Source organism: Sus scrofa, chromosome 16 (assembly GCF_054392235.1).
Source record: "Sus scrofa isolate SSC_HxYL_T2T_F1_AM1 chromosome 16, Sscrofa_HxYL_maternal_Yorkshire_Landrace_v2.0, whole genome shotgun sequence".
In the NCBI taxonomy this organism is placed as follows: Eukaryota; Metazoa; Chordata; class Mammalia; order Artiodactyla; family Suidae; genus Sus; species Sus scrofa.
In genome coordinates this window covers 26,063,432-26,088,200 of record NC_139398.1, presented here as the reverse complement: position 1 = coordinate 26,088,200, position 24,769 = coordinate 26,063,432, and the positions used below count along the sequence as shown (strand labels likewise).

The 24,769-nt window shown below is 32.5% G+C and overlaps 2 protein-coding genes across 7 annotated transcripts in view; one reads left to right on the top strand and one right to left on the bottom strand.

The window, feature by feature from the left end:
* The window catches only part of LOC146395472 (uncharacterized), a 491,363-nt gene that overhangs the window by 369,079 nt on the left and 97,515 nt on the right, over positions 1 to 24,769 (bottom strand). The window lies entirely within an intron of this gene.
* The window catches only part of CDH9 (cadherin 9), a 131,914-nt gene that overhangs the window by 42,163 nt on the left and 64,982 nt on the right, over positions 1 to 24,769 (top strand). For both annotated transcript variants that reach the window (XM_021076628.2, XM_085001761.1), the window contains exon 2: positions 1,791 to 2,066. In XM_021076628.2, the coding sequence (XP_020932287.1) occupies positions 1,839 to 2,066 (228 nt within the window). In that variant the 5' untranslated portion in view covers positions 1,791 to 1,838. The remainder of the gene's footprint in view (positions 1 to 1,790; positions 2,067 to 24,769) is intronic.

Sequence of the window (24,769 nt, the reverse complement as noted above, 5' to 3'; positions counted from 1 at the left end):
TATTTCAGAATTCTACATCAGTTGTGCTTAAATTGACCAATTTCCAGTAGTTTACAGGATTAATCTAAAGCCACATAAAATTGCCGAAAATAATAGCAATCTATAATAAGAATGTCAATGGAAAAAATCAATAAATAATTCATAATTAGAATAAAAAGTTTTATTTGAGCCAAACTGAGGATTATAGCCTGGGACACAAAGATTCAAGAATTTGAATTGTGTTCCACCAGACTACAAAATGGGGGAAGATTATTAAGGCAAAAACCTTTATGCTTTAAAAAATTACATTAACTTGGAGTTCCCGTCATGGTGCGGTGGTTAATGAATCTGACTAGGAACCATAAGGTTGTGGGTTCAATCCCTGGCCTTGCTTAGCAGGTTAACGATCTGGCGTTGCCATGAGCTGTGGTGTAGGTTGCAGATGCGCCTCGGATCCCGCGTTGCTGTGGCTCTGGCGGAGGCCAGCGGCTACACCTCCGATTAGACCCCTAGTCTGGGAACCTCCATGTGCTGCGGGAGCGGCCCAAGAAATGGCAAAAAGACAAAAAAAAAAAAAAAAATTACATTAACTGTCAGGAATTAGGATTGGAGCTGGCAAGAAGTAGGGATGCTAGTTAAATAAGGATTAGTTGGTTCCAAAGTGGTTATGTAGTTACAAGGGGAGACCTTGAGACCATAATGTTGCAGCTTCTATCAGATGTTGTTTTGAGAATGCCTAGTGGCTGGTGGTGCCCTTGAGTCAGATATAGTTCAAGAAATTCAAGTTCTCAGTGGTACAAGAATGTGTCTAAAACCATGTCTATGATGGCCACCCAGATCCATTTTGGATGACTGGGGCAGAGTTACTCCATTTTGGTTTTTAAATGCATTCTTTTCTTAAATGGTTAAAGCAAATGTGCAGCATGTTCAACAGGCCATGGATAGACTTTTAGTTAGCATTAAATTTAAGTTAAATCATGGACAAGCCAGAATGACGTCATCATACCTCAGCATGTGAAAGTTCCTCTCATTAAGAATAACTATCATCACTCAAAATTTCAAAAAAAAAAAAATGACATTACATTGATTTCTCTCATTATGGAGTAGTGTGTGGATTTGTGGCCACAGAGGTGTGTTTTGTTAAGTAAGAACATTAAAAAAAAAAGGTATGGAAATTTGGGTACATGTAGCTGGACAAGCCAATAGCTCTGTACCATAGCAGGCATCCATTCTCTACTCTGCAATTAACATTCTCCATTATGTCATCTATGGATAAATATATGCAAATGGCTATATTGGGAGCAACCAGGTTAGATGATGATGATATTGATGATGAAAACACTAACTTAAGAATTTGTATGATAGCAGAATGCTAACTTATTATGAACTACAACTATTATATAAAAATTGTTCTTTAAAATATATCTATATTACTATGTAAATATCATCTTTTATTAGACGAGGAATTTAGGAACACTCAATATGATCTTTGGTGTATTACAGAGCTTACTTGGTATTAAAATACTTTATATTTTAAATTAAAAAAATACATTTATATGCTGTAATGCAGTGGTCGTAAAATTAGCTCTTAAATTCCTGTTTAATTTATTTGTGTTATATACGTTTCCCTACTAATATGTATGATATATAAGTTTTTAATGAGAGTTCCCTGTTGTAACATGGAAATATAATGTATTTATAATATATTATTTATAACATTTAAATAACATTCAGAAAAGTTTATACAATTTATAGGTTATATGAAGATGAAACATAATCTAAAAAACCACTTTTCTTCCAATACTTTTCAGGGAAACAGACAGTACATAGAATTTGATTTCCTGCTGAAGCTGCAGATAATGAGGACTTATCATTGCCTACCACTATTCATCTGGACCTATATGTTTCATGCAATTGATGCTATCCCATTTCAAGAAAAAACTAACAGTAATTTACCAAATGAAAGGATAGTGAGTCTGACACAAGATGAGGGTAAAATCCTACACCGTACCAAGCGTGGCTGGATGTGGAATCAGTTCTTCTTGTTGGAAGAGTATACAGGTACAGACACACAATATGTAGGCAAGGTAAGAATCTTTATATGATAAATCCAGTGATAATTATTTTTTACAGCAACTCTCCTTATTTCTAATGAAGATTTTAAAACATGTGACTAATGAACAATATGCAGAAGGCATGATAATGCAAATTCTTTTGGTAGAACAGTGTCAGGAATGTGATTCATTCAGGTAGCTAGATTAGGTCAGTACCCATATTAAGCCTCAAAATAAAGTAACTAATATGTGGACTTAGCTATTAATTAGTCAGCTAGATATAATTTAGTGTTATGTGTGTGTGAATCTAAAAGATTAAGCAAACTTTCTTTGAAATTTAAAGACATAGATAAATAATAATGTGTTATATGAGGCAAAGAAAAATGCAACTGTAATATACTAAAATTTGCTAAAATATATTGGTCTTTGATGATGAATAATGTGTGAGAATTAAGAATAATATGCTATGTATGAAAAACAAATATATTCTAATACTTCTAGATGCTTTCGTTTCTTAATCAGTCAAACTGAACTACTTCCTGCCTGAAATCTAGAACAAAGGGTTTGAAGCAGAATGAGGAAGAAAAGAAAAAGGAAACAGAAAGAAGACACTACCTTTAGATTTCATTTTGTTTTAGTAGACCAAGTGAAAAGTTGCTCATTAGTGGTTGAGAGCAAATGGCAACAAGGAAGATGTTACTCCCTTCTTGTATCCAGTTTTGAGGAAACAGATTTATTACCCTCTCTTCTTCTGGGTCTTGAAATAGGTGAAAGGATCTTTCTGATGGCCAGAATTTTCTTTTTATCTACCCTCTCCTGACCAATCTCATTCATTCTATTCCAAACATAAAATAATTTTTTTGTTCACTGTGAACTATCCCCAATTTATGCCCAGTGTATACTGAGATAGTTTCTAAAGTCTGGTAGTTTCTAAAGTCTGAGCATAAAACAAGGTAAGTAATTACTAATACTCACAGCACTCATAGATCATATATTTATTTTTTTTATTCTTGGCACAAGACACTAGAAGTGCCTTTAATGGTATAAACAGTATTTGACTCACTGGCAACATCAGGCAAATAAGACAGAATCAACCAAAAATGAAAACAAGAAAAGTAGCCAATATCACAAAAGCCATGCTTATTGCTATTAAATCAGACATGCATTTATCTGTGAAATTGCAAAAATCTTGGCCTAATTCTTCATTTTCTGTATGTGAGGGTATACTTTTCCTTTTTTGGAAACCTATTATTTCCTTTTCTTTTGATACCTCTCTCCTCTGGTTCCATAGGTCATACTCATGTTGACTCATACAATTTACTTGCTGATTCTTTTTTTCCTCTTATTTCTCCTCAGGTGAGTCATATGGCACTCTCCAGTACCCCTCATTTAACATCACTTTTCACACTATAGTTAATAACTAACATCAGGATATTACAAGTTCAACTGACAAATGTTTGTGTCTAAGGACTTGAAATTGCCTTATGATTCTTTTTCTAAGGCAGTATATAAACGCCACATTCAGTTCACAGGGCCTTGCACAAAGGGATCCATCCTTGGAGATTCACAGATACAGAAGAATAGATACAGATAAAAAGAGATACTTGTAATCCTAAGGCAATCAAAGCTCCACTATAAGCACTTGTTTTTAGCTGTAAACAGAAATGTTCCTTCTAAAAATTGAGTGCACATTGTTTAATTGACCACTACTACTGTATTGACATTTAAAAATATACATTATGCTTTAGATGGTTTGCACCATCTTGCTTATTTTTAATTCTGTAGTCTGTCAAAAATAGTAAAAGTGTGTGCCTATTTTTATTGAATTACTTTTCATAAAATATTTTATCACTGGTCTTGGGAAATTAGCCTCTTTTCTGCCATGGACAAGATAGAATGTAACTTTTTGTGTCTATTTGACAACTAGATCATGAACCCAAAATAGAAAACCCATTATAACAATCAATATTTTTTTAATGAGGTTGTTCAAACCAAAACAGTGTGTCAAAACTATTTTTGTATTATCCCTTGAAACAATGTTCATATGAAAAGGAACCTTAAAAGAAATAAAACACTAAGACTACTTTTTGGAAAAAATACTTTCTCTGTTTTGTAATAGGGTCTTGTCTTAGATATGCCACCCACCACATATTTAGTTCATTGTAAATGTGATTCTGCTACTCCTTAGCATTTATTAAGCTCTCAAGGGTCTGTAAATTCTCTCTTAACCTGCTCTCCTTTTGACATAATTATTCATATATAAATACAGAGGCTTGTGAAGCTGTCACCCCTGAACCTGGGCAAACACATGAGTTATGATGACAGTTTAATTTCTTAAACACCATACAGATTGTCCTTTTGACAGCCTTGCTCTGGTGGTCCTGGGTAAACTCAAACCTGTCTTCTAAAACACACTGCATTGGTAATATCCTGTGTGAGGTAAAGATCTACTTTATTTACTAGGCACCAAGATTAGGAAAGAATAGGAGCTTCCAGTGGAAAGAGATTTTTCATAACCTTTTTCCCTTATTTTTCAGAAGATAGGTATCACAAAAAATGTTAAAATATATTAATTTATAGGTGATATAAAATTGTATAAAGTTGGAAGGATGTTTCATCCTTGGATATAAAATCTATGGTCTCATTTAAAGGAAGTAGTTTTAGAACAAAGTAGCAGCAGCAAAATTTATTACATGTACACACACAAATATGCAATTTACAAGTTTTAGTTCTGACTGTGCCCTTCAATAATGGCACAGAATTTATAAATCAATTAAACTTTCCAAACCTCAGATTATTTTTAGGTTAAATTAAATTTGTCATTAAGATTTCTTCAACTTTCTGATATTTTCTAGCATTATGGAGGAAGTTGGGTCTGTAAGCAGTAAATGCTAGTAAAAAAATTAAAAATTACATGTGGATAAATTCAAGAAGATGGGATTGCATGTGGCACGATAAAAGAACACACACTCACATGCCATACGCCTATACACAAAAGCTAATCTAATGAGATGAGGTTAGACCACTACTATGAAAGACCTCAGATTCCATGCTGAGCTGATTTTACACACAGCACGGGATATGAGTACCCTTGAAAGCTCTTGTCATTGTGAGTGGAGTACAAGTCTGGGATGATCAATTTGCTTTCATTGTCAGGATATACTGGAGGACCAAGAGAATGAATAAAGAGAATATTTTTATAAGGAAATGCTGTAGAATATTTTCTTATATCATTTAGATGTTGTAATACAAGAAAGTAAGAAATATTGAAATTAACAGTAATTTTTGTTTTCACAATAATTCAATCTGAGGTTTACTAATTATGTTTTCTATAATAAGGGAAATATTTGTTTCTTACTCAAGAAGATTACAAAGTCATAAAAACTGCCATGTAGTAATTTTCATAGACACATGTGACTGAATTACTGGGGCAGAATAGTAATACTGCTCAAAAGAAGTATTAAAATAAATTTAACAAGAAGCAAAGCAAATCACCTACAAATCAGATTTTAAAAAGTAAGTGCCCCCCCCAAGGCATAGCAAAGGCTCCTACTATTCTGTTAGAAAAACTTCATATGAAATTTATTTTTTACACGTTAGATCTAGATGTTGAAAAATCATTGCTGTTATGGGTTAATAACTGATTGAACATATATCTATAATTATTGAGAACTGAGCAGAATTTAAGTATTTTACTTTAGTACCTGGATGTTAAAACACATTTATTGCATGGAGAGACAATGTTATAAAGATAATATTTATTATATTTTAAGGAAAATATTAGTATTCATAAAATAATTTTGAAATAATTGACCACTGCATTTTAATTCATAGGTATGCATTTATACTTGCTTTGTTGAGGACAACTGACATAGTGCTGTGGAACTGCCTATAAATAGTCCTCATCTAAATTTGATAAGGTATCTTTTTTATAGAATTAGCTCTCAATTTTTCATAGTTTTAATTCAAAAACTTTTACTACTCCATAGCTGAGATAATCAAAAGTATAATCAGAGTTTTAAAATGGAAAGGAGTTCCCGTTGTGGCTCAGTGGTTAATGAATCCGACTAGGAATCATAAGGTTGTGGGTTCGATCCCTGGCCTTGCTCAGTGGGTGAAGGATCCGGCGTTGCCGTGAGCTGTGGTGTAGGTTGCAGACGCTGCTCGGATCCTGCATTGCTGTGGCTCTGGTGTAGGCCTGTGGCTATAGCTCTGATTCGACCCCTAGCCTGGGAACCTACATATGCCGCGGGAACGGCTCAAGAAATGGCAAAAAGACAAAAAAAAAAAAAAAAAAAAAAATGGAAAGGAATTTTAACTTTATGAAACTCTTGGTTACAACTGGATACAATTGGTATAGGTTTAACAAAATGATGGAAAACAGAGGTACCAACTGCCAAATATAGTTAGAAGCTTGGTTTATACTCTACTGAGTAATCAAACAGTGGGGAGATTCTCTCTTGAGCTTTTTGTATGTTGATTTATGCACTAAATATGGATATTTCCCCCAAGCATATATAAAATAATGTACTTGGACAGGCAATTTTCTTGTAGGCTTTTAGTGTATGGTAATATGATTTGTACAGAGACAGAAATAAAGTCTGAAATTTCCTGAAGGATATTTGATAAATTTTTATACCATATTATGGTGTTTTTCAAGAATCTAAATAAATGGTCTTTATAAAGGTTTTAGAATGTCATCACTTACAAGGCAGTACATATAGCAGCTGCTTCTGATTTATGGGCACATTGTATCCCAAAATACTCTTTATAGGTTGGTTGTTTAAAACTAAGAACGTATGTGAAAATTATTAAGCATTTCGTTTAGGTGCTCTGGATAGTCTACAAAGGCTTATTATTTCATACTGAGTTCTAGAAAAATCTACTTTTACAATACAGTGTTATCATTTAATTCTTACTGAGGATCCCCTGACTGCCAGTACTGTATTACCACATCATGGCACCTTCAAGTGAAACAGCCTTTTCACTTGAAGTTATTTTTCATTTCTCAAAAACATATTGCACACTGTTTCTTAAGTGATATCAATCTCTTGGACAAAATGTATATAGAAAAAGAACTCAAATTTACTTAAGTAGAATTCAGTGTTTAATATTGCATATTTCTGCCTATGTTTCTGTGTTCCCATAATTAGGTAGCCTTAGCTCTAGGCAAAGTGAAATCTTCCCTTTTTCAAATATTTGACCTCTATCTTACTATGTTCACAGTCTCTTTTCTAGGAACTGTCTAACCCTTTTTCTTGTCTCATGTCTTCTCTCTGCTTTAAGTCTTACATCAAATGTATCCTCCTACATAAAGCCCATCTTCATTCTCCCCAGATAGAATTTCTTGTCAAAATTATGAAATCATCTATCAAAACCTTATTTAGAACACATTTAAACTATTTTGGTGTACTAATTTAGCTCTTAGAATCTGAGAACTTTGGGCTTTTGAATTAGTATTTTTTTCCTCAAAATATTTGACATCATATATTCACTCAAAATTAATATTCACTTGCTCTCTCAATAGATCTTTATTGAGTATTAATTAATTTCGGTCCTGAGAGATTGAGACTAAATATAGAAAGAGCAGAGAAAACTTAAAAAAACATAGTTCTTTTTCCTGACACATGTTACACTAAATTTGATTTCATTCCTGTATTTGTTTTATTCAAGAGCCTTCATTTTAACCAAGACCCTTCCATTTTGCTCTAGGACCTCAAACATACTTTAGAACAACTTTCACTCCAAAATAATTACCACCTTCTTAATATAAATAATTTCAAACATGTATTTAGAATTTAAAAATAAGATTACAAAAATTCTGACAGAGTTAGGAATTGTAACTACATCTATAAATGTTTTCTTTAAAATATGATTTTTCCCCTAGACTATACATAAATGTTAAACCAGCCCAAAATATTGAATGTGATAAAAAATTATTGCAAATTATATGTGTGATTTTCCTGATATCGTCCATTGATTTTGGTGCTTTTAAACTATTTCTAATACTCCAACATTCTCTTCATCTACTTCAAAACTTGCAGAGGATCAAACCCACCCTTAAAGACTCATCAATGCTAAAGAAGAAAAGAAAAAAGAAACAAACAGAAGTAGTAGATTCTTCAGGAGGGCACAGGGAGAGGGATGAGGAAAATTATTTAAGTACAAACAATCATTATTGTTAATAGCAATAATTATCATTATCATTATAATAAAGGTAATTTGTGCTACCTATAAAAATTAGGTATAGAAAATTAAAAATTAATTAAAAAATCAAATATAACTATGATCAATATAAGGTTAAAATGTTTACATCCTTCTACTTACTTACTAGTTATATTTTTAACACTGGTGATTTTATATTGTTTATACACATTTTATTTCGCCTTTGTCATTCAATGCCATGTTTTTAGATTTTGTTAAGAGGTCAATATTAGCCATGCCATGTTATATCATATAAAAAATCATAATTTGTTCTATTTAGACTCTGCTTTTATACACGTGTGCACACACACACAAACACACACAACCTTGTATTTTATAATTTTTAATGTACTTTAAATTATCTTTATTTAGGCTAAATTACTGAAATTGAAATTTGCAGAGTCAAAGATATGATTAATTTTAAAGCTCTGGGTGCATATTGGTCATTTCCATTTTAAAAAATTTAAACTACTTCTCTTTCAAAAACATACCAAATTATGACATTTGCATTTGGGTATTTATTTGTAAAGTTATGATTGTATTTTAATGTGGATTTTAGCCTTTTATATTATTACTCAATTCGTTTAAAAATCTTCACACCTACAATGTGTGAATCAAAAAAAAAGAAGAGTCAGTAGATGAACTGGTCTCAAATTAATCATGTTTATTCATTAACTTAAGAACTGCCATTTTTCCCTATTCCAGTGAACACAGACATTTTTACCAGATTATCACAAATATTTAAATGTTCATTATGCAAACCTTTTGTAATTTGTCCACAGTAAATCCTTACAATTTGCATTATGGCCTTATAGCTATGGTGGTGGTGTTCATGGAAAAGGTATTAGAAAGATATTCTAAAAAATGTCCAGCCTTCTTTACACTGATTTCATAAGGTAATTGTATTCACTCTAGATATGTAATTAAATTTATACTTAGTGTAATTTCCTCAGCAAATATTCCATTTCTTAGCCAGAATTTCCTAGTGATGTGATAACTATAAATCATCAGTCAGAACTATACATTAAACAATAGAAGCAAAAATAAGAATTCAAGATTAATGAATAAGTGAGTTGGCAAAACTAAGGGGGAGGAGACCTTTTTTCCTACAGTTGGAAGCAATATATTTATACGTTGTTATTTTGTGAAAGTTTCAGCTCTCTCAGTACTTTCTAAAAACAAAAGGTTTTTTTTTTTTTTGGAAAAATTAAAATTGTATTCTCCCAAAGTTTATATTATATTGTTCTTACTCTATCAATACAATCAAGATTTGTTGCTATTGTGTATTAATGGCTTTAGGAAAAAAACCCTGTAATTTTAAAAACGATTCTGGTAAATTTGTGTCAATACTTGCAAAGAATGTGTATTGCTTAGTTATAGGGTAGAGTATTCTGCAATCTAAGATAGAGATGATAATGGTATTGTTCGATTTTCTATCATTACAATTTGTGTGTCTCCTTGTTCCAATTCTTACTAAAAGAAGAATATTAAACATCTTCCATTGTAAAAATTCTCTCTTTACCTTTGTCAATGTTTTCATTTATTTCTATGCAAGCATTATGTGCATGACCAATTATATTTGTTAATTGATGTTTCATAATAACCTTTTATCTTTAATAATACTACTTGCTTGAAGTTTAACTTGCCAGATGCAAACTTACCCATGCCAACTCATTTATGGTTGTGTTTTTATAGTTTATCTTTTTCCATCCTTTTCTTTTCAGGCTTTCTGTGTAATTCCATTTAAAATGCAGTTCTTATATAAACAGCTCAGAGTTAGTTTATGCTTTTTTTTTCCAGTCTGACAATCTTAAACATTTAATTGGAATGTTTCGTACCTTCATATAAAAGAAAATTAATGATATACTTAGATTCAAGCCTACCATTTTCTTTTGCCCCGTTTGTTTTCCTAACTTGTTTCTGCTTTCTTACCATCTTTTGGGTTAACTGCATATTTTTAAAAATATCCCAATACACATCATCCTTAAGCTACTATACTGTAAATTAAATGAATATTATATATTTTATAATCATCTACAATATATTTATAATTATATGTAATAGTCTTAAAGGAATATAATTTCCTTTGCCTGTAGAACTTTATTTTTGTCATGTATTTTCCTCCTCTCTATATTATAAACTGCATCATACACTGCTAACATTTATTATTTAAGCATTTATTTATTAAAAAGTAAAATATAAAAAATATGTTATATTAAGCCCTGGTTGCCATTTCCAGACATTCTTTTTATTCTTTTGCATAGATCTTAATTTCTATGTGCTATCATTTCCCTTCAAACTGAATACTTCCTTTAAGTTTTACTTATAGTGTGAGTTTGTTGGAAACAAATTTTCTTAGCTCTTTTTAATCTGAAAATATCATTATTTCACTTTTATTTTCAAAAATATTTTAATTTGCTATAGAAATATAGATTGATCTGACAGTTTTAATTTTTTTTTTTTTCCTTTTAGACGTTTAAATTTTTGCTACATTGCATTGTGGATTCTATTACTTTTAATAAGAAGTTAGTCATTATTCTTAGCATTGTTGCCTTGCATATAATTACTATTTCTTTCTGGTTGCTTTTAAAGTTCTGTCTATTTCACTGGTTCTCAACAGTTTACATCAGCAAGTATCTTACTTTGATACCTACAGATGTTCTTCTAATCCTGCTTGATATTCAGTGGCCTTCTTAGACCAGTAGACCTTTTTTCATCAAAGTTTAAAATTGTACGATCATTTTATTTTTGTGATCTGTTCTACAAAATTAATAAACACCATGGGGATGTAGATTTAAACCACTCAAACACCAGAATGACCAAGAGTAAAATCCCAAGTGAATGTGATATGATGACACTGGAATTTCAAGAATTCAAGTTGAACTAAAAATGCAAGAAACATTAAAAGACACTGAAATGTAGAAACACAACAGACTTAGACTAAAAAAAAATCTAAACTTTAAATTCCATCCCAATCAATATCCTTGTGTATTTATTTTAACTTTATTTTGAAAGTTAAAAAATATGGAGGGTGACTCAAATTGTACAAATAATTATACACCAGTTAGCAAAATTTACCAATTATGAATATCTCACTCATTTTTACAGACTGAAATATCTTTATTGATACAACTTGCCCATCTCAAGTGTATGTCAATGGTTTTTAAATATATTCAGTTGTGCAATCATTACCACAATCAACTTTAGAACATTTTCATCACCTCAAGAAGAAATCCCATACTCATTAGCAGTTACTGTCCATTTCCCCAAACCTGTCAATCTTAGATAGCCACAATCCCACTTTTGTTTTCTTTTTTTAGGGCCACATAAGGTATATGGAATTTCCCAGGCTACAGGTTGAACTGGAGATGCAGCTGCTGGCCTACATCACAGCCACAATAGTGCCTGACCCAAGCTATGTCTGCAACCTACACCACAGCTCACAGCAACGCCAGATCCTTAACCCACTGTGTGAGGCCAGGGATCAAATCCATATCCTCATGGATAGTAGTTGGGTTCATAACCCACTGAACCACAATGGGAGCTCCTCCTACATTTTTAAAATAGATTTGCCTACTTTGTATATTTTCTAAAAATGAAATCATGCAAGATGTCATTTTTTGAGCCCAAATTCTTTCACTTAGCATAATATAATTCATCCATGCTTTGCATGTGACATTAGATACTTCCTTTTTTAACATCAAATAATATCCCATTGTATGGATATACTACATTGTATTTACTCTTTCATCAGTTGATTGAAATTTGGGCTTGTTTCCACTTCTATTTATGAACATTTGTATAAGTTTTTGCATAAACTTGTCCTTGGGTATATACCTAGAAGTTTAATTACTGGATCATATGGCAGCTTTTTTTAATCTTGTAAGGAAGTGCCAAACTGTTCTCCAAAGGAGATGCACCCATTTTACATTCCTACCAGCAGCGTTTCGCTTGATTTTTGATTACTCTCTTTATGCAGATTTTATATTATGGCTGGACCTTCTCAATTTTGTCATTACTTCTAGGATTTGTCTCTTCCTGAGCTCAGGCTGAATTGAGCAAGGCTGAACTCTAATTTCTTTCTTCCTTTTTTTACTTTTTAGGGCTATACCTGTGGCATATGGAAGTTCCTGAGCTAGGCGTCAAATTGGAGCTGCAGCTGCCAGCCTACACCACAGCCACAGCAACATGGGATCTGAGTTGTGTCTGAGAGCTATACCACAGCTCATGGCAAAGCTGGATCCTTAACCCACTGAGCACGGCCAGTGATCGAACCTGTATCTTCATGGATACTAGTAGTTTCATTACTAGAGCCACAAAGGGATCTCCAACTGAACTCTAATTTATATTGCCAGCTGATGAAATCCACAATCCTTAGCCTTCTTGCTGACATTTTATACTAAGTTTCTTGGAGTTAGCTTTTGGGCATATAAAATTTAGTCATCAGCTTGGGGATGATGGGGACTTGAGGGTTCCATTCTCTGTGACTCCCTTCTGCTTAAAATTGTGCTTTCCAATTTCTATCTACTCTAGCAAACAAACACTGACCACCGTCTCCTCGGCCCAGTAATACTGATTCTTCCCGGGCTCCAACATACATACATATATATGGTCATAGGCTTTGGAATATATCATCCCTTTTGACTGATATTACCTGTTATCAAACAGTTTTGCCTGGTTTTTTTTAAGATTTTTATTTTTACCATTATAGTTGATTTTCAGTGCTCTGGCAATTTCTACTGTACAGCTAAATGACCCAGTCATATATATATATTTTTTTTTCTTTGTCTCACATCATCCTCCATCATGTTCCATTGCAAGTGACTAGATATTGTTCCCCATGCTATATGGCAGGATCTCATTGCTTATCCACTCTAAATGCAGCAGTTGGCATCTATTAATCCCAAACTCCCAGTCCATCCCATTCCCTTCCCCTCCCCAAACAACCAAAATGGATCAAGATGTGGTATATATACACAATGGAATACTACTCAGCTATAAAAAAAGTTTTGTCTGTTTCTGTCTGCCTGTATATCTGTTTGTTTGAGTCATGCTTTCATAATTATTGTCAGTGTATATATTTGTCCATGAAGCTACTTATAAGGATAAAACCTGCATATCAAAATTGCTTTTGCTTTTCAGAAAATATATCATGATGTAAATATGCATGTTTCATGAACTAGTAAGTCTTATTGTAATATTGTAAGATTTTAAAATGTTTCCAATGTGCTAAATCAACATAAGCTCTATTTTTCCCCCCCAAATAAATATTCACTTAGTATAATATATACAAGGTTCATCCATGCTTAGCATGTAACATCAGATACTTCCTTTTTAAAAATAAAGATTTTAATTTTTCCATTATAGTTGATTTACAGTGTTTTGTCAATTTCTACTGTATAGCAAAGGTATACTTATTATTTCTGTTTCATGGTTTATTTTATCAGGAAGAATTTTCAGAGAGCTTTATAAAGGAGAGTGTAATTCACTTCCTTACTGTGGTATGTCACTCTAAACAATACAATCCTTGGTATTTTAGGGTTCTCTTGTACATTAAGAAAGATGATGGCTTAATATTTTCTTTCTGGCAAGGAACTCAGACCTTCAAATGTAAACTGCAGTGGCCATTTGCAAATGTTTTCTATTCACTTCTTGTCTGGACCAGCAAGTCTATTAAAGACTGGCCTTTCTGTTTTTACATTGGCAGCTCAAATGCCCTGTGACATTAATGAGAAATGTCACTTCTTCTAAGGACATTCTGAACATCTCCACTCAACCCACCAGTATATCTCATGCATCAATGAGAGTATGAGGGCAAAAGTCAGATGTCACTAGTTAGTCCACATCTTTTAAACTATATACTCTTTTACTATATATAGAAGAGTTATATCAAATAAACATAAACAACATAATTTTGTTTTACTATGTTCTGTAAAAATATTTCCATCATATCCATTCTGACTGGCTTATTCTTTGAAAATACAAATTTTTACCCCCTAGTTCAATGTCTGGCATATATTACTACTCAATTCAATGTTGATATTAATCTAGACTTTTGAGCACAGGACTGTGATATTATCATCACTATTATACTTACTGCACTGATTAAGCACAAGATAGAGCTGAAAATGAATTGCCAGATAGCTTCCAAACCCAGTGAACTGCTTAAATGGAGTTTTGCAAAGGGAAAAAAAAAATCACATGGCATGGCTTTTTACTTACTCATTTTCATAAGTACAAAAATCATTATTTTGTTCACTAAACATGGCTTTTTCTTAATATGAAGTCATGATTTTAGGAAAATGGAGCAGAAGAAGGAAAATTATGTTTTAAAATATATTATGAAAGATATTTAAGTAAAACTGAGCCATAACAAGTAACATAATGTTATTTTGTTGATTTTAATGTAATTTAAAATGTAAAAATGCATTATAAATACTATTTTAACTTTAAATTTATTCATGATATTAAAATAAAAAATATCACAATATGAGAATGAAAGAAAATCCGAAGAAATATTCATTATTATGAATATTATGATAGTATATTATAATGTAGAGACAGTATGTTATGATAGAGAGTATATTATGACAGAGAGACAGACACTCAAGTCAGTGAATTTTTTTGTTGCTAGAATCCTTGAAAATCTTTGGTCATGGAAGAAGTTGAAATTGATGAATATTATTCTAAAATTATATGTTTGTAATAAATGCGAATTCAGTCTTAACTATATATCAATAGTTTTTATACCTTGCATTGTTCATCTTAAAGGATGTTTTTAAGTAAAAAATACAAAATGCCATAATGGTGATTGTAAGCTAAAGTACAAAAGCAAATGATATATTTATGCAATCAGGAATCTACCAAGACTTTCCACAGGCTATACTGACCTTAGTAATTTAAGTATTGCAACTTCTTAAGCCATTAACTAAAGTCATAGAGCTAATACAGAGAGTATATTGAGTAATTAATCTTAAAGTCCCACCTCATGATCAGTTATCACTTCAAAGCAGAGAAAAATATAAACTTACTATTATCTTGCTGCAGTCACCAATCCTAAGAATAAGACTCAGTGTTCCTACTCCTTGGTTTTATCCTGCTACCTGCAACCTGCATCTAAAGTGCAGCCCCAGAAGAGTTTTTCAAATGTTTTGCCATATGCTGCTGGTCCTAATAAGAATTATTTTAATATTTTTATTTATATGCATGATGAAAAGCAACCAGTACAGAAAATATACAACATGGATTCAAGAAACACCAATGAATTGAGTTTATCATTGATATTTCTTTTTTATTCCTCTTTTGTAATTGATCTGGTTCTAGTGATTTATCTTATATATTCGTAAGTGTGGTGACATGTACTGCTCCTGTCAGTCATCAGTCTCTTGTCAGCTTTCTCATAGTATTAAATTCCTAACTACTCCTAATACCCCTGATTTTTTTTTTTTCCTGCTTTCAAGTTACCTTTCTAATCCTTACCAGAGTAATTTTTCTAAATTATGCCTTGCAGTGTTCTCCTCTCCACACATTTTTAATGGTTCTTGCTTAGGGAAAATGCTCAAATGTTGAGACTACCATTCTTTTAAAACTCTTAACAGTTGAATATTCACTATCATTCACAGCATAATCAAATTTACTTAATTTACCATTTAATCTCCACCTCTCCCTGGTTTATTTATTGCCAAGACCAGCTCAGCAGGCTAGGGCTGAAGAGCGGGTGCTGTGAAACTTAAGGAAAAAGTTAACATAAAACAAGACACAGAGACATTTATCTTAAGTAAAGGTGAGAACCTGAGTTCTCAAGGTCTCAGGGACCAAGAGCGCCACCTCAAGAAACCACACTGCTTTTACTGTGCTCTTTGGGATTATGTCAAGTGAGGAGGGGGCTATAGGTGCAGGATATAGCTTTTTAAAATTATTTTATAAGTTCTTTTATTATTTTAAAAGTCACATAGCTGGTAGATGGTTAAGCTTTTACTCTGACCTTTAGGAATTTAACAATCATTAGCATTTGAGGAAACTTGGTGTTAGCTATCTACACATAGCATTCTAGCATAGTATTCTAGAGAATCATCACTGTGCTTCCACAAATGGCATGCCTATCTGTGGCAACTCCGTGTGCCTAGGTTTGCACCTCGGTTCTCTTTTGCTAATGCATATTCTGCTAACGACACCTCATAAACCACTTGGGGCCATGAGGTTCCTCTTTCTCTTATTCTTAAGAGGACGTATCATGCAGTGCACAGGTCTGGTGTGCCTAGACCAACGCATTATGTCCTCATTCAGCTGACCATATGAATAACTTATGCCTTTAGGTCTTTGTTCTTAAGCTTAAGTCATTTACCAGCAATGCGACTGTTTTTCAAGCAGGAATATGGGGTAAAGTAAAGCAGGACAAGATGGAGTTTTCAGCAAAGAGGCTAAGAAAATATTGTAGAAACATGTCTCACGATAATTTATACCTTCCATTTTAGTCTCTGACTATTAAGTTCTATTCAATTTAAAAGGTCTACATTTGATATCGCTCTTTATGATCCATTTACCCATTTGTCAGGTAGCAATTATTGTTTTCTCTGTGGTGTTAGTGTATATTCTATAATGCTTTATATCTTCTTAGCACACAATTGTATCTGTGTATGTATGCATACAATTGTGTTCAGGCTGTGGGGGAAAAAAAAAAAAAAAAACCTAATTTCTTTTCAATTTCAATGTCCCTGGCACAGTGTAGGCATATGAACACACACACACATGTTATAGCAATAAGAAAAATTTCATTTGTAAATAGATTAAACTTTGCAAGCAAATATTCTAAGCAAATCCTATGCCAAAGCACATTTCAACAATGTGTTTGATTTTACCAACATATACAGATAATATGCTGCATGATAATGATTCATTCTAAACTTTCTTTTTGACTTGCAGGTTTTTATAATTAATGAATATTGTGCATTGAGAGCACAATGGGTAATGTTATTTAAAGTTGTTCCAACTAAACAGATATTTCTCTAAAGTTGGAATGAAAGAGTGAGAGTGATAATACATGCTGTAGTTAGTACTCCCCAGAGTATAAAAATTGCCTCTTTAACATGATGTGTTCAAGACTATAACCTTCGTTTGCATTCTATGAGATATAATACGACTGATGAATGAATCCTAATTTTCTCTCATGTCATTTCACTCCTGGTAATATGTGCTTCATCTTGACCATTTTTTATGGTGAATAATGCTGGAATCATAGAGTACACATTCTCTTTTCTGACTTTCCAGTCAAGGCTAGAAATAGAGGCTCCTATTTTAGTTTTGCATACAGCTGAAAAGAAGCAGAGTTTGCATTTATGTCATAAGGAACTTCACAGAAATAAAAGGTAGCTGAAATGTGTGAATTGTGATAAGAATGGTCTCTTCTATGTCAGAAGCATTTTTGAGGTTTTTACTGCTAACATTCTTTTCCTTGCTATGGATCAGAAAATTTAGAGGAAATGAAAGCTTATGTTGGTATTCAATTTGAATTATACGTGAAGATTCCGGGACTATTCTTTTTGTATTCGCAGTAGACATGTGAATAATTGTAGGGCTTGCAACATTTATGAGAAAAATAATCTTATTTATATGTATACAGCTATACAAAACAAGGTCAAACTTGCAAAATTAGTTTTTTTTCTCAAGTAAATAAGGTATTCTCTATGTAAATATATGGGAAAATTTAGTGAAAGCAGAGAAATGAAGGGGCTGATTATGAGTGAAAAAAAACTTCAGAATGTACTCAATTGTACAGTCATACTTCTTTGGAGTTGTTGCAATAATTTAGTTATTCTCTATGTTTATTTTAGGCTAATAAGTCTGGTAAATATAACTTGAACAATGAAGCTTGGTCGTAAATATCCAAACAACACAATATTAGGAAAATCCTTTATATTTACATGTTGCATGGAACCACATGTATTATGTGTATGTATAAATACTGATGTAGTAAGTTTTTCCTCATATACAGTTAAGGTTAGATAAATTGTTAGAAAAAATATAAACAAACCTATGAGGATTATTCTTTACCATAAGGCATTGTGGGAGTTTCCATTGTGGCTCAGTGGAAATGAATCTGACTAGCAACTATGAGGACGCAGGTTTGATCCCTGACCTTGCTCAGTGGGTTAAGAATCCAGCATTGCCGTGAGCTGTGGTATAGGTCATAGCCTTGGCTCGGGTCTGACATTGCTGTGGCTGTGGTGCAGACCAGCGGCTACAGCTCGGATTCAACCCCCAGCCTGGGAACTTACACATGCCACAGGTGCAGTCCTAAAAAGACAAAAAAAAAAGAAAAAAAAAATAGGCATTTTGCCTTATGGTTACTTATTAGGCTACATGAAGAAATTTAATTGATTAGAAAGTAGAGTAATTTAAGGTCAGTAACTATAATTTAAGTTATATATATAAAGAAAAAGTCAATGACTATTTAGTTTAGTGACTTTTCCATAAAAACAAAAACCTGACATTTCTCAAAATATTAGAATTCAGGATTTACTACTATATTTTACACATTTCATTTTAATTTAATAATGCAAAGTGTCATTTGAAATGCTCAAATTTAAAATTGGTTTTGTTATGAAGAACACATAAAAATTTTAACCCATCCATCAGCAGAAGACAAGGAAAATAAAATTCTGTCAGCTAAAACAAGGAAAAGATAATTAAAGAAGTAATCAGACAAAGGAAATTATCTGTATATCAGACAAAGGAAATTTTGATTTTAAAGTACGAATTAAACTCTAAAACTGTGTGTTGATATCTGTTAATTCTAACACTATGCTATATGACATCTAAGGTTTAAAATGAATGTTTACAAGAATTGTATAGTCAGTGGCATGGGAAGCATGAGCATATATTCATGGGAAAAAGCTAAATTTTTTTCATAACCCACATAATTGGCATCTCTGCCTTGTCTTACCTCCATGCTCTAAGTCATCAACTGTTATTTCAAAAATATAAAATTACCATCCTCCTACAAACCTTTTTCTGACCAATTAACATAAGAATAGATTCTCTACTTTATTCACAATAACAGAAATAATATCAAAACAATTATTAAATATAGTTCTCCTCCAATGAAACTTGTAAAAATGAACAAGTTTGAGATTTAGCAAGGACTTTTGAAGTACATTTTATCTATAAGTATCCAAACATAACAAAAAATGAAATAATAGTTAATAGTCGATGCTGCAATTCTCCCACCAGAAATGTACTCACCATATACAACCTTAGAAGTATTTGAAGATACACATACAATATAATTCATTATATCATTCTATATTATTACCAATGGCAACAACTAAAACAACCTAAACATTCACTGAAGATGGCTTAAATAAGAACGAACAATTCCTTCACAGTGAAAAAATAAGTATATAGAACTACTTGGTATGAGAAGCTGAGATAAATTATTTAGTTAAAAAAAGGGGCAGGGGTGGCAGAAGACCTTAAGTGTTAGGAGGACAAACAGCAGTTAACATTGTATATTTAAACTTCTTATATGTTCAACTGTATTTCAGGTCAATAAGCTGAAAAAGCTGAAGACAGATGGGATCTTTATATTCACTTGGATTTATACATTTGTAGGGGAATCTTAATTCTTTACCATCATATGTTGCTTTCATGATAAGGAAAAGTACTACTCTTCTATCCAATTTTGCCTGGCATGAGACCCTGTCCAGATCTGGTCCCATTGCTCTCTAAATTCTTGGCACTTCCCCCTAACAAGAGTTAGACTACCTTATCATACCAAAATGCTTATTGTCTTTAGATCAGATAATTCATCTTATACCTCCATCATTTTATAATTTTTTTTCAAGTGTCCTGAACTGTCTCTCACCTCTTTGAGTTTGCCATCAACTGAATACCTATTCATCTTCCAAAATTTGCCTCATGTATCATCTTCCAGAAAAGTTTCCCTCAAATCTTCCCTGGGTTCGCTCACTTTCCTGAACATTTTTCTATAAATACTCTAAAACACCATTTTACTTATTTATTTGTTTGTTTGTTTATTTATTTTTCTTTTTATGGCTGCACCTGTGGCATCTGAAAGTTCCAGGGCTGGGGGTCAAATCAGGGCTGTAGCTACTGGCTTATGCCACAGCCATGGCCACAGAGGATCTGAGCCACATCTGCAGACTATGCCACAGCTTGTGGCAATACTGGATCCTTAACCCACTGTCGGCCAGGTTCAGCAGTGTTTGAAGACTAATGAATTGTTTCTAGTTGTCAAATTCTTGTTTCCTGCCCACAAAGCTAGTAAGTGTATTACTAACAGCAAAAGAGAGTTATTTTGTTTTAATGATATAATAGGAAAACTGTTTTACAGGTATGACCAGTTAAACTTTAATACTAATGCTACCTGTATGTTTTAATTCGAAGAGATGTTTTCTGATAGAGAGACTGACAACTGTTTTGTTTAAAAGGTACATGGTGGGTAGGTAGAGGATATTCTAATAAGTCTTATGTAATTGATGAATCTCCTCATTGCCTGTCCTGATAATATTACTAGGGGACTAAAAAGAATTGAAAGTATGAGCTGGAAATTTTTACTAAGGAAATAAGTGTTTGGAATTTTGCTAAATTAGAAGCTGTTCTACTGATCTCTTGTCAGAAAACAAAAATAACAGGTGCCTAAATATAACAGTATTTTTAAAATATTTTATTCATAAAGTCAAAATTCTTGCATTTAATCAACACTTTACCTCTCTGGGAAAAGAGATAAATGGAGAAAATTAGCACAGAATTTACAGTTTTATATATTTTATCATTTTGATTCCTAAGTATTCATTAAGAAAGGATAAAACCTAACTTAGCAGGCCAAAATCTAAGAGGGTAGGAAACAACTATTTCCTTGTGGTGGTCTCAGAAATCTGACTTCAGAGAGATAGAGAATCAAAAACATATTTCTCAATCTCCATGTTCTATATTGAGTGAGTTTGTGTGTATGTGTGTCTGAATCATGATAGACGCTTGTTCTGTACTGAAGATAAATTTTACGCAGATAAGAGAATCTTTTCTTGAATAAAACAAAACAATATTATAGCTCTGTTACAGAGCTTATGAAAACATGATTCACAATTTCTTGATCATATTTAGCATTAGCATTCATAATTTCTTTTTTATTTTATGGATTATTATAATGTTAATCCTGTCATAGACCTTGACTACCATTAAGAGCTCAGTTAATTTAGTAAAATGGATTAATTATCTTTATCAGGATCCTATCAGTATTTATTAGGAAAGGTTTTCAAACTCCTAATCGATGCTTATCTCCATTGATCTATTGGCATCCAGTCACAATATCCATTGAAATAATGTGTCATTTAAAAAGGATGACAAAGGAGTAATTACCAATCTGTACCAATGTTCATATTATATATGATAAACTTGAATTTGTGCCCTTAACGCTAGAAAAATATACACAAAAATGATGTAGATCCTCCTGGGTGTGTCTATTTCAGAAACTTTTGGAAGAAGGCTAATGGTAGCTATTGATTGATTGATTGACTGATTGATTTGATGCTTGTTTCACATGTTTGTAACAAGCTACAAAGTATTAACTGTAATGCTCTTGCTAGGCTCAAATATCAGCAATGAACAGTTGCTATAACCACAAACCAAGAAAGATAGAATTGATATTCTATGCCTTTGTACTTAGCCTTATTTTTTCCATATGCTTTGAGAGAGTCTAAGACTTAAGTGGCTTTTCCAAAATAAATTTAAAGGTACTCCATGAGTTCCCATGGTGACAGAGTGGTAACAAGGACAAGTACTATCCACAAGGACATGGGTTCAATCCCTGGCCTTGCTCAGTGAGTTAAGGATAGGGCATTGCCATGAGCTATGGTGTAGGTCAAGACGCAGCTCAGATCTGGCATCTCTGTGGCTGTGGCGTAGGTCAGCCGGGGAACCTCCATATGCCACAGGTGCATCCTAAAATGACAAAAATAAGATAAAATAAGATAAATAAAATAAGATAAAATAAGATAAATAAAATAAAATAAAAGTAGTCCAGCAGGAGGCACCCCAAAGGGGACTTGAGATAGTCCTCTGGATTCGCTTCTATCTTACAAAAGAATGAAAATTATTTGGGGTACTGTTTTATACTCTGCATTTTCCTCTAGACAGAACAAACACTATTCCTCTAAAAGGACAGAAGTCTAAATGCTACAGATTGAAATTTATATCATTACCGGTAGTTCTAAATGATCAATTCTAACATGATTTAGTGAGTTCTGATCAATTATTATTCAGTATTTATATAAAGAGAACAGATTTTGGAGTTCCTGTCGTGGCATAGCGGAAACAAATTTGACTAGGAACCATGAGGTAGCAGGTTAGATCTCTGGCCTCCCTCAGTGGATTAAGAATCTGGCGTTGCTGTGAGCTGTGGTGTAGGTCGCAGACATGGCTCCGATCTGGCGTTGCTCTGTTTCTGGCTAGGCTGGAAGCTACAGCTCTGATTAGACCCCTAGCCTGGGAACCTCCATGTGCCATGGGTGTAGCCCTCAAAAGACAAAAAAGAACAAAAAAATAAAAATAAAAAAATAAAGAGATTGGATTTTTTTTGTAGGAAAATATATTGACAGTTTTTAGGAGAGTTCTTTCCATTAGGAAAATTTTGTGTGGAAAAATAATTATTAAACAAATTAGAAAGTGAGATCTTTAGAGCAGAATCAAAACCAACACACACACAATAATAGTAAAATGAGAATGTCTGGGGCTTTGTGATCCTATTGGTGGATTGTACAACAGAAGAGAACAGAGGTAAGGAGACTGTAATAGGAGGTTAACTGCTTTGATGAAAGGTCGATAAAAATTAGTAATAAAACCTTGTGTTTGGCAGCAGAAAGAGCTCTATACTAATAAACACATAGTGCTGAATTTTGGTGTAGTGGTCAGAGTGACTCTGTGCTAGGGCTTTCAAATCATAAAGAAAATCTCATACAACAAAATTAAAATTATGTGTGGATCTGTTAGTTTTTGTGTTGGTTGATTCATTGATTGGTGTGGGTAGAAATCAAGAGCATCAAATTTTTTTTCTTATTTTCCTTACTTAAAATATTATATATGGGATGATCTCGAAACATAGAAAATAAGAGGAGTAAAAGTAATAGAACATAGACATCATTAATAATTGTTCAGCTAAATGGAAAGGGTTTTGCATTTCAGCAGGATGTTAGAAGGGGTTAGTGCAGTTATACCTAAAATTTCTAAAGGTTAGAATATACCAACTGATACCTAGTTTACAATTGGAGCTATAATATATATTTGAAAATTAATGCAAATGAAATGACAAAGAAAACACTCAAATTTTAGAGATCATATGACTTCTCTTTCCTTAATATCTACTAGTCATTAAAATCATGCTAATTTTTAGTTGTAGTTTGTTTCCTAATTGAACTATTAATACTTTCGAGAAATTTTTATTTTTTAAAGTGGTTATCTTTTTTAATGTTGACAAAAATGTATAAATATTTTCAACATAAAGTCTCCAGTGTCATAATTAAATTATTAATTGGGTAGTCTAATGTGATGTTTAAACTTCCCAGTTGTTGTTTTATAATAGCACACCAAAGGTAAATTCTTTGTGTCCTTGAATTAATTGTTTTGATTTTTATCCTCACGTTTAACTAAATACTACTGAGTATAGAATTCATTTTCCAAATAACTTAAACATGGACATGAACATGAATAGCTTTGATCTTTTAGTGTCCAAAGTTATTGGTGAGAACATTCCCAGGAAGGTGATCAAACTGGAAGCATTTAGGATGCTTTCTCTTTATGTAGTGTTGTAAAATTTCATCATAACATAAGAGAAAGAAAATCAAAAGTAGAAGGGTCCAAATTCATATTTCATCACTTTATCATTTTTTAAACATTTTTGGAGATATTCCTGACATAAAATTAATCATTTTGAAAATAATTCAGTGGAATTTAGTACATTTTCAGTGTGCAACATCACTCCTATCTAGTTCCAAAACATTTTATCACCCTTCATAATATGAATTCCATGCCCACTAAGCCATTAGTAGCTAGTTCCCCTGCCCCCCACCCCTGTCAACCACTAGCCTTTTTTCTATCTTTAAGTATTTACCTATTTTGGATAGTTCACATAAATGGAATCTATGCAATGTTATCCTTCATTTTTGGTTTCTTTCATTTAGCATATTTCTGAGTTTTATCCACACTGTAGCACATATCAGTACTTCATTTCTTTTTATAGTTGAATAATATTATATTATATGAATATACCATATTTTGTTTATCCATTCATCAGTAATGGATCTTTGATTCCACTTTTTTGTTATTATGAATAGATGAATGGATTAAGAAGATGTGATATATCACACAATGGGATACTACTCAGCCATAAAAAAGAACAAAATAATGCCATTTGCAGCAGCATGAATGGAACTAGAGACTCACATACTAAGTGAAATAAGTGAGAAAGAGAAAGACAAATACCATATGATATCCTTATATCTGGAATCTAATATATGGCA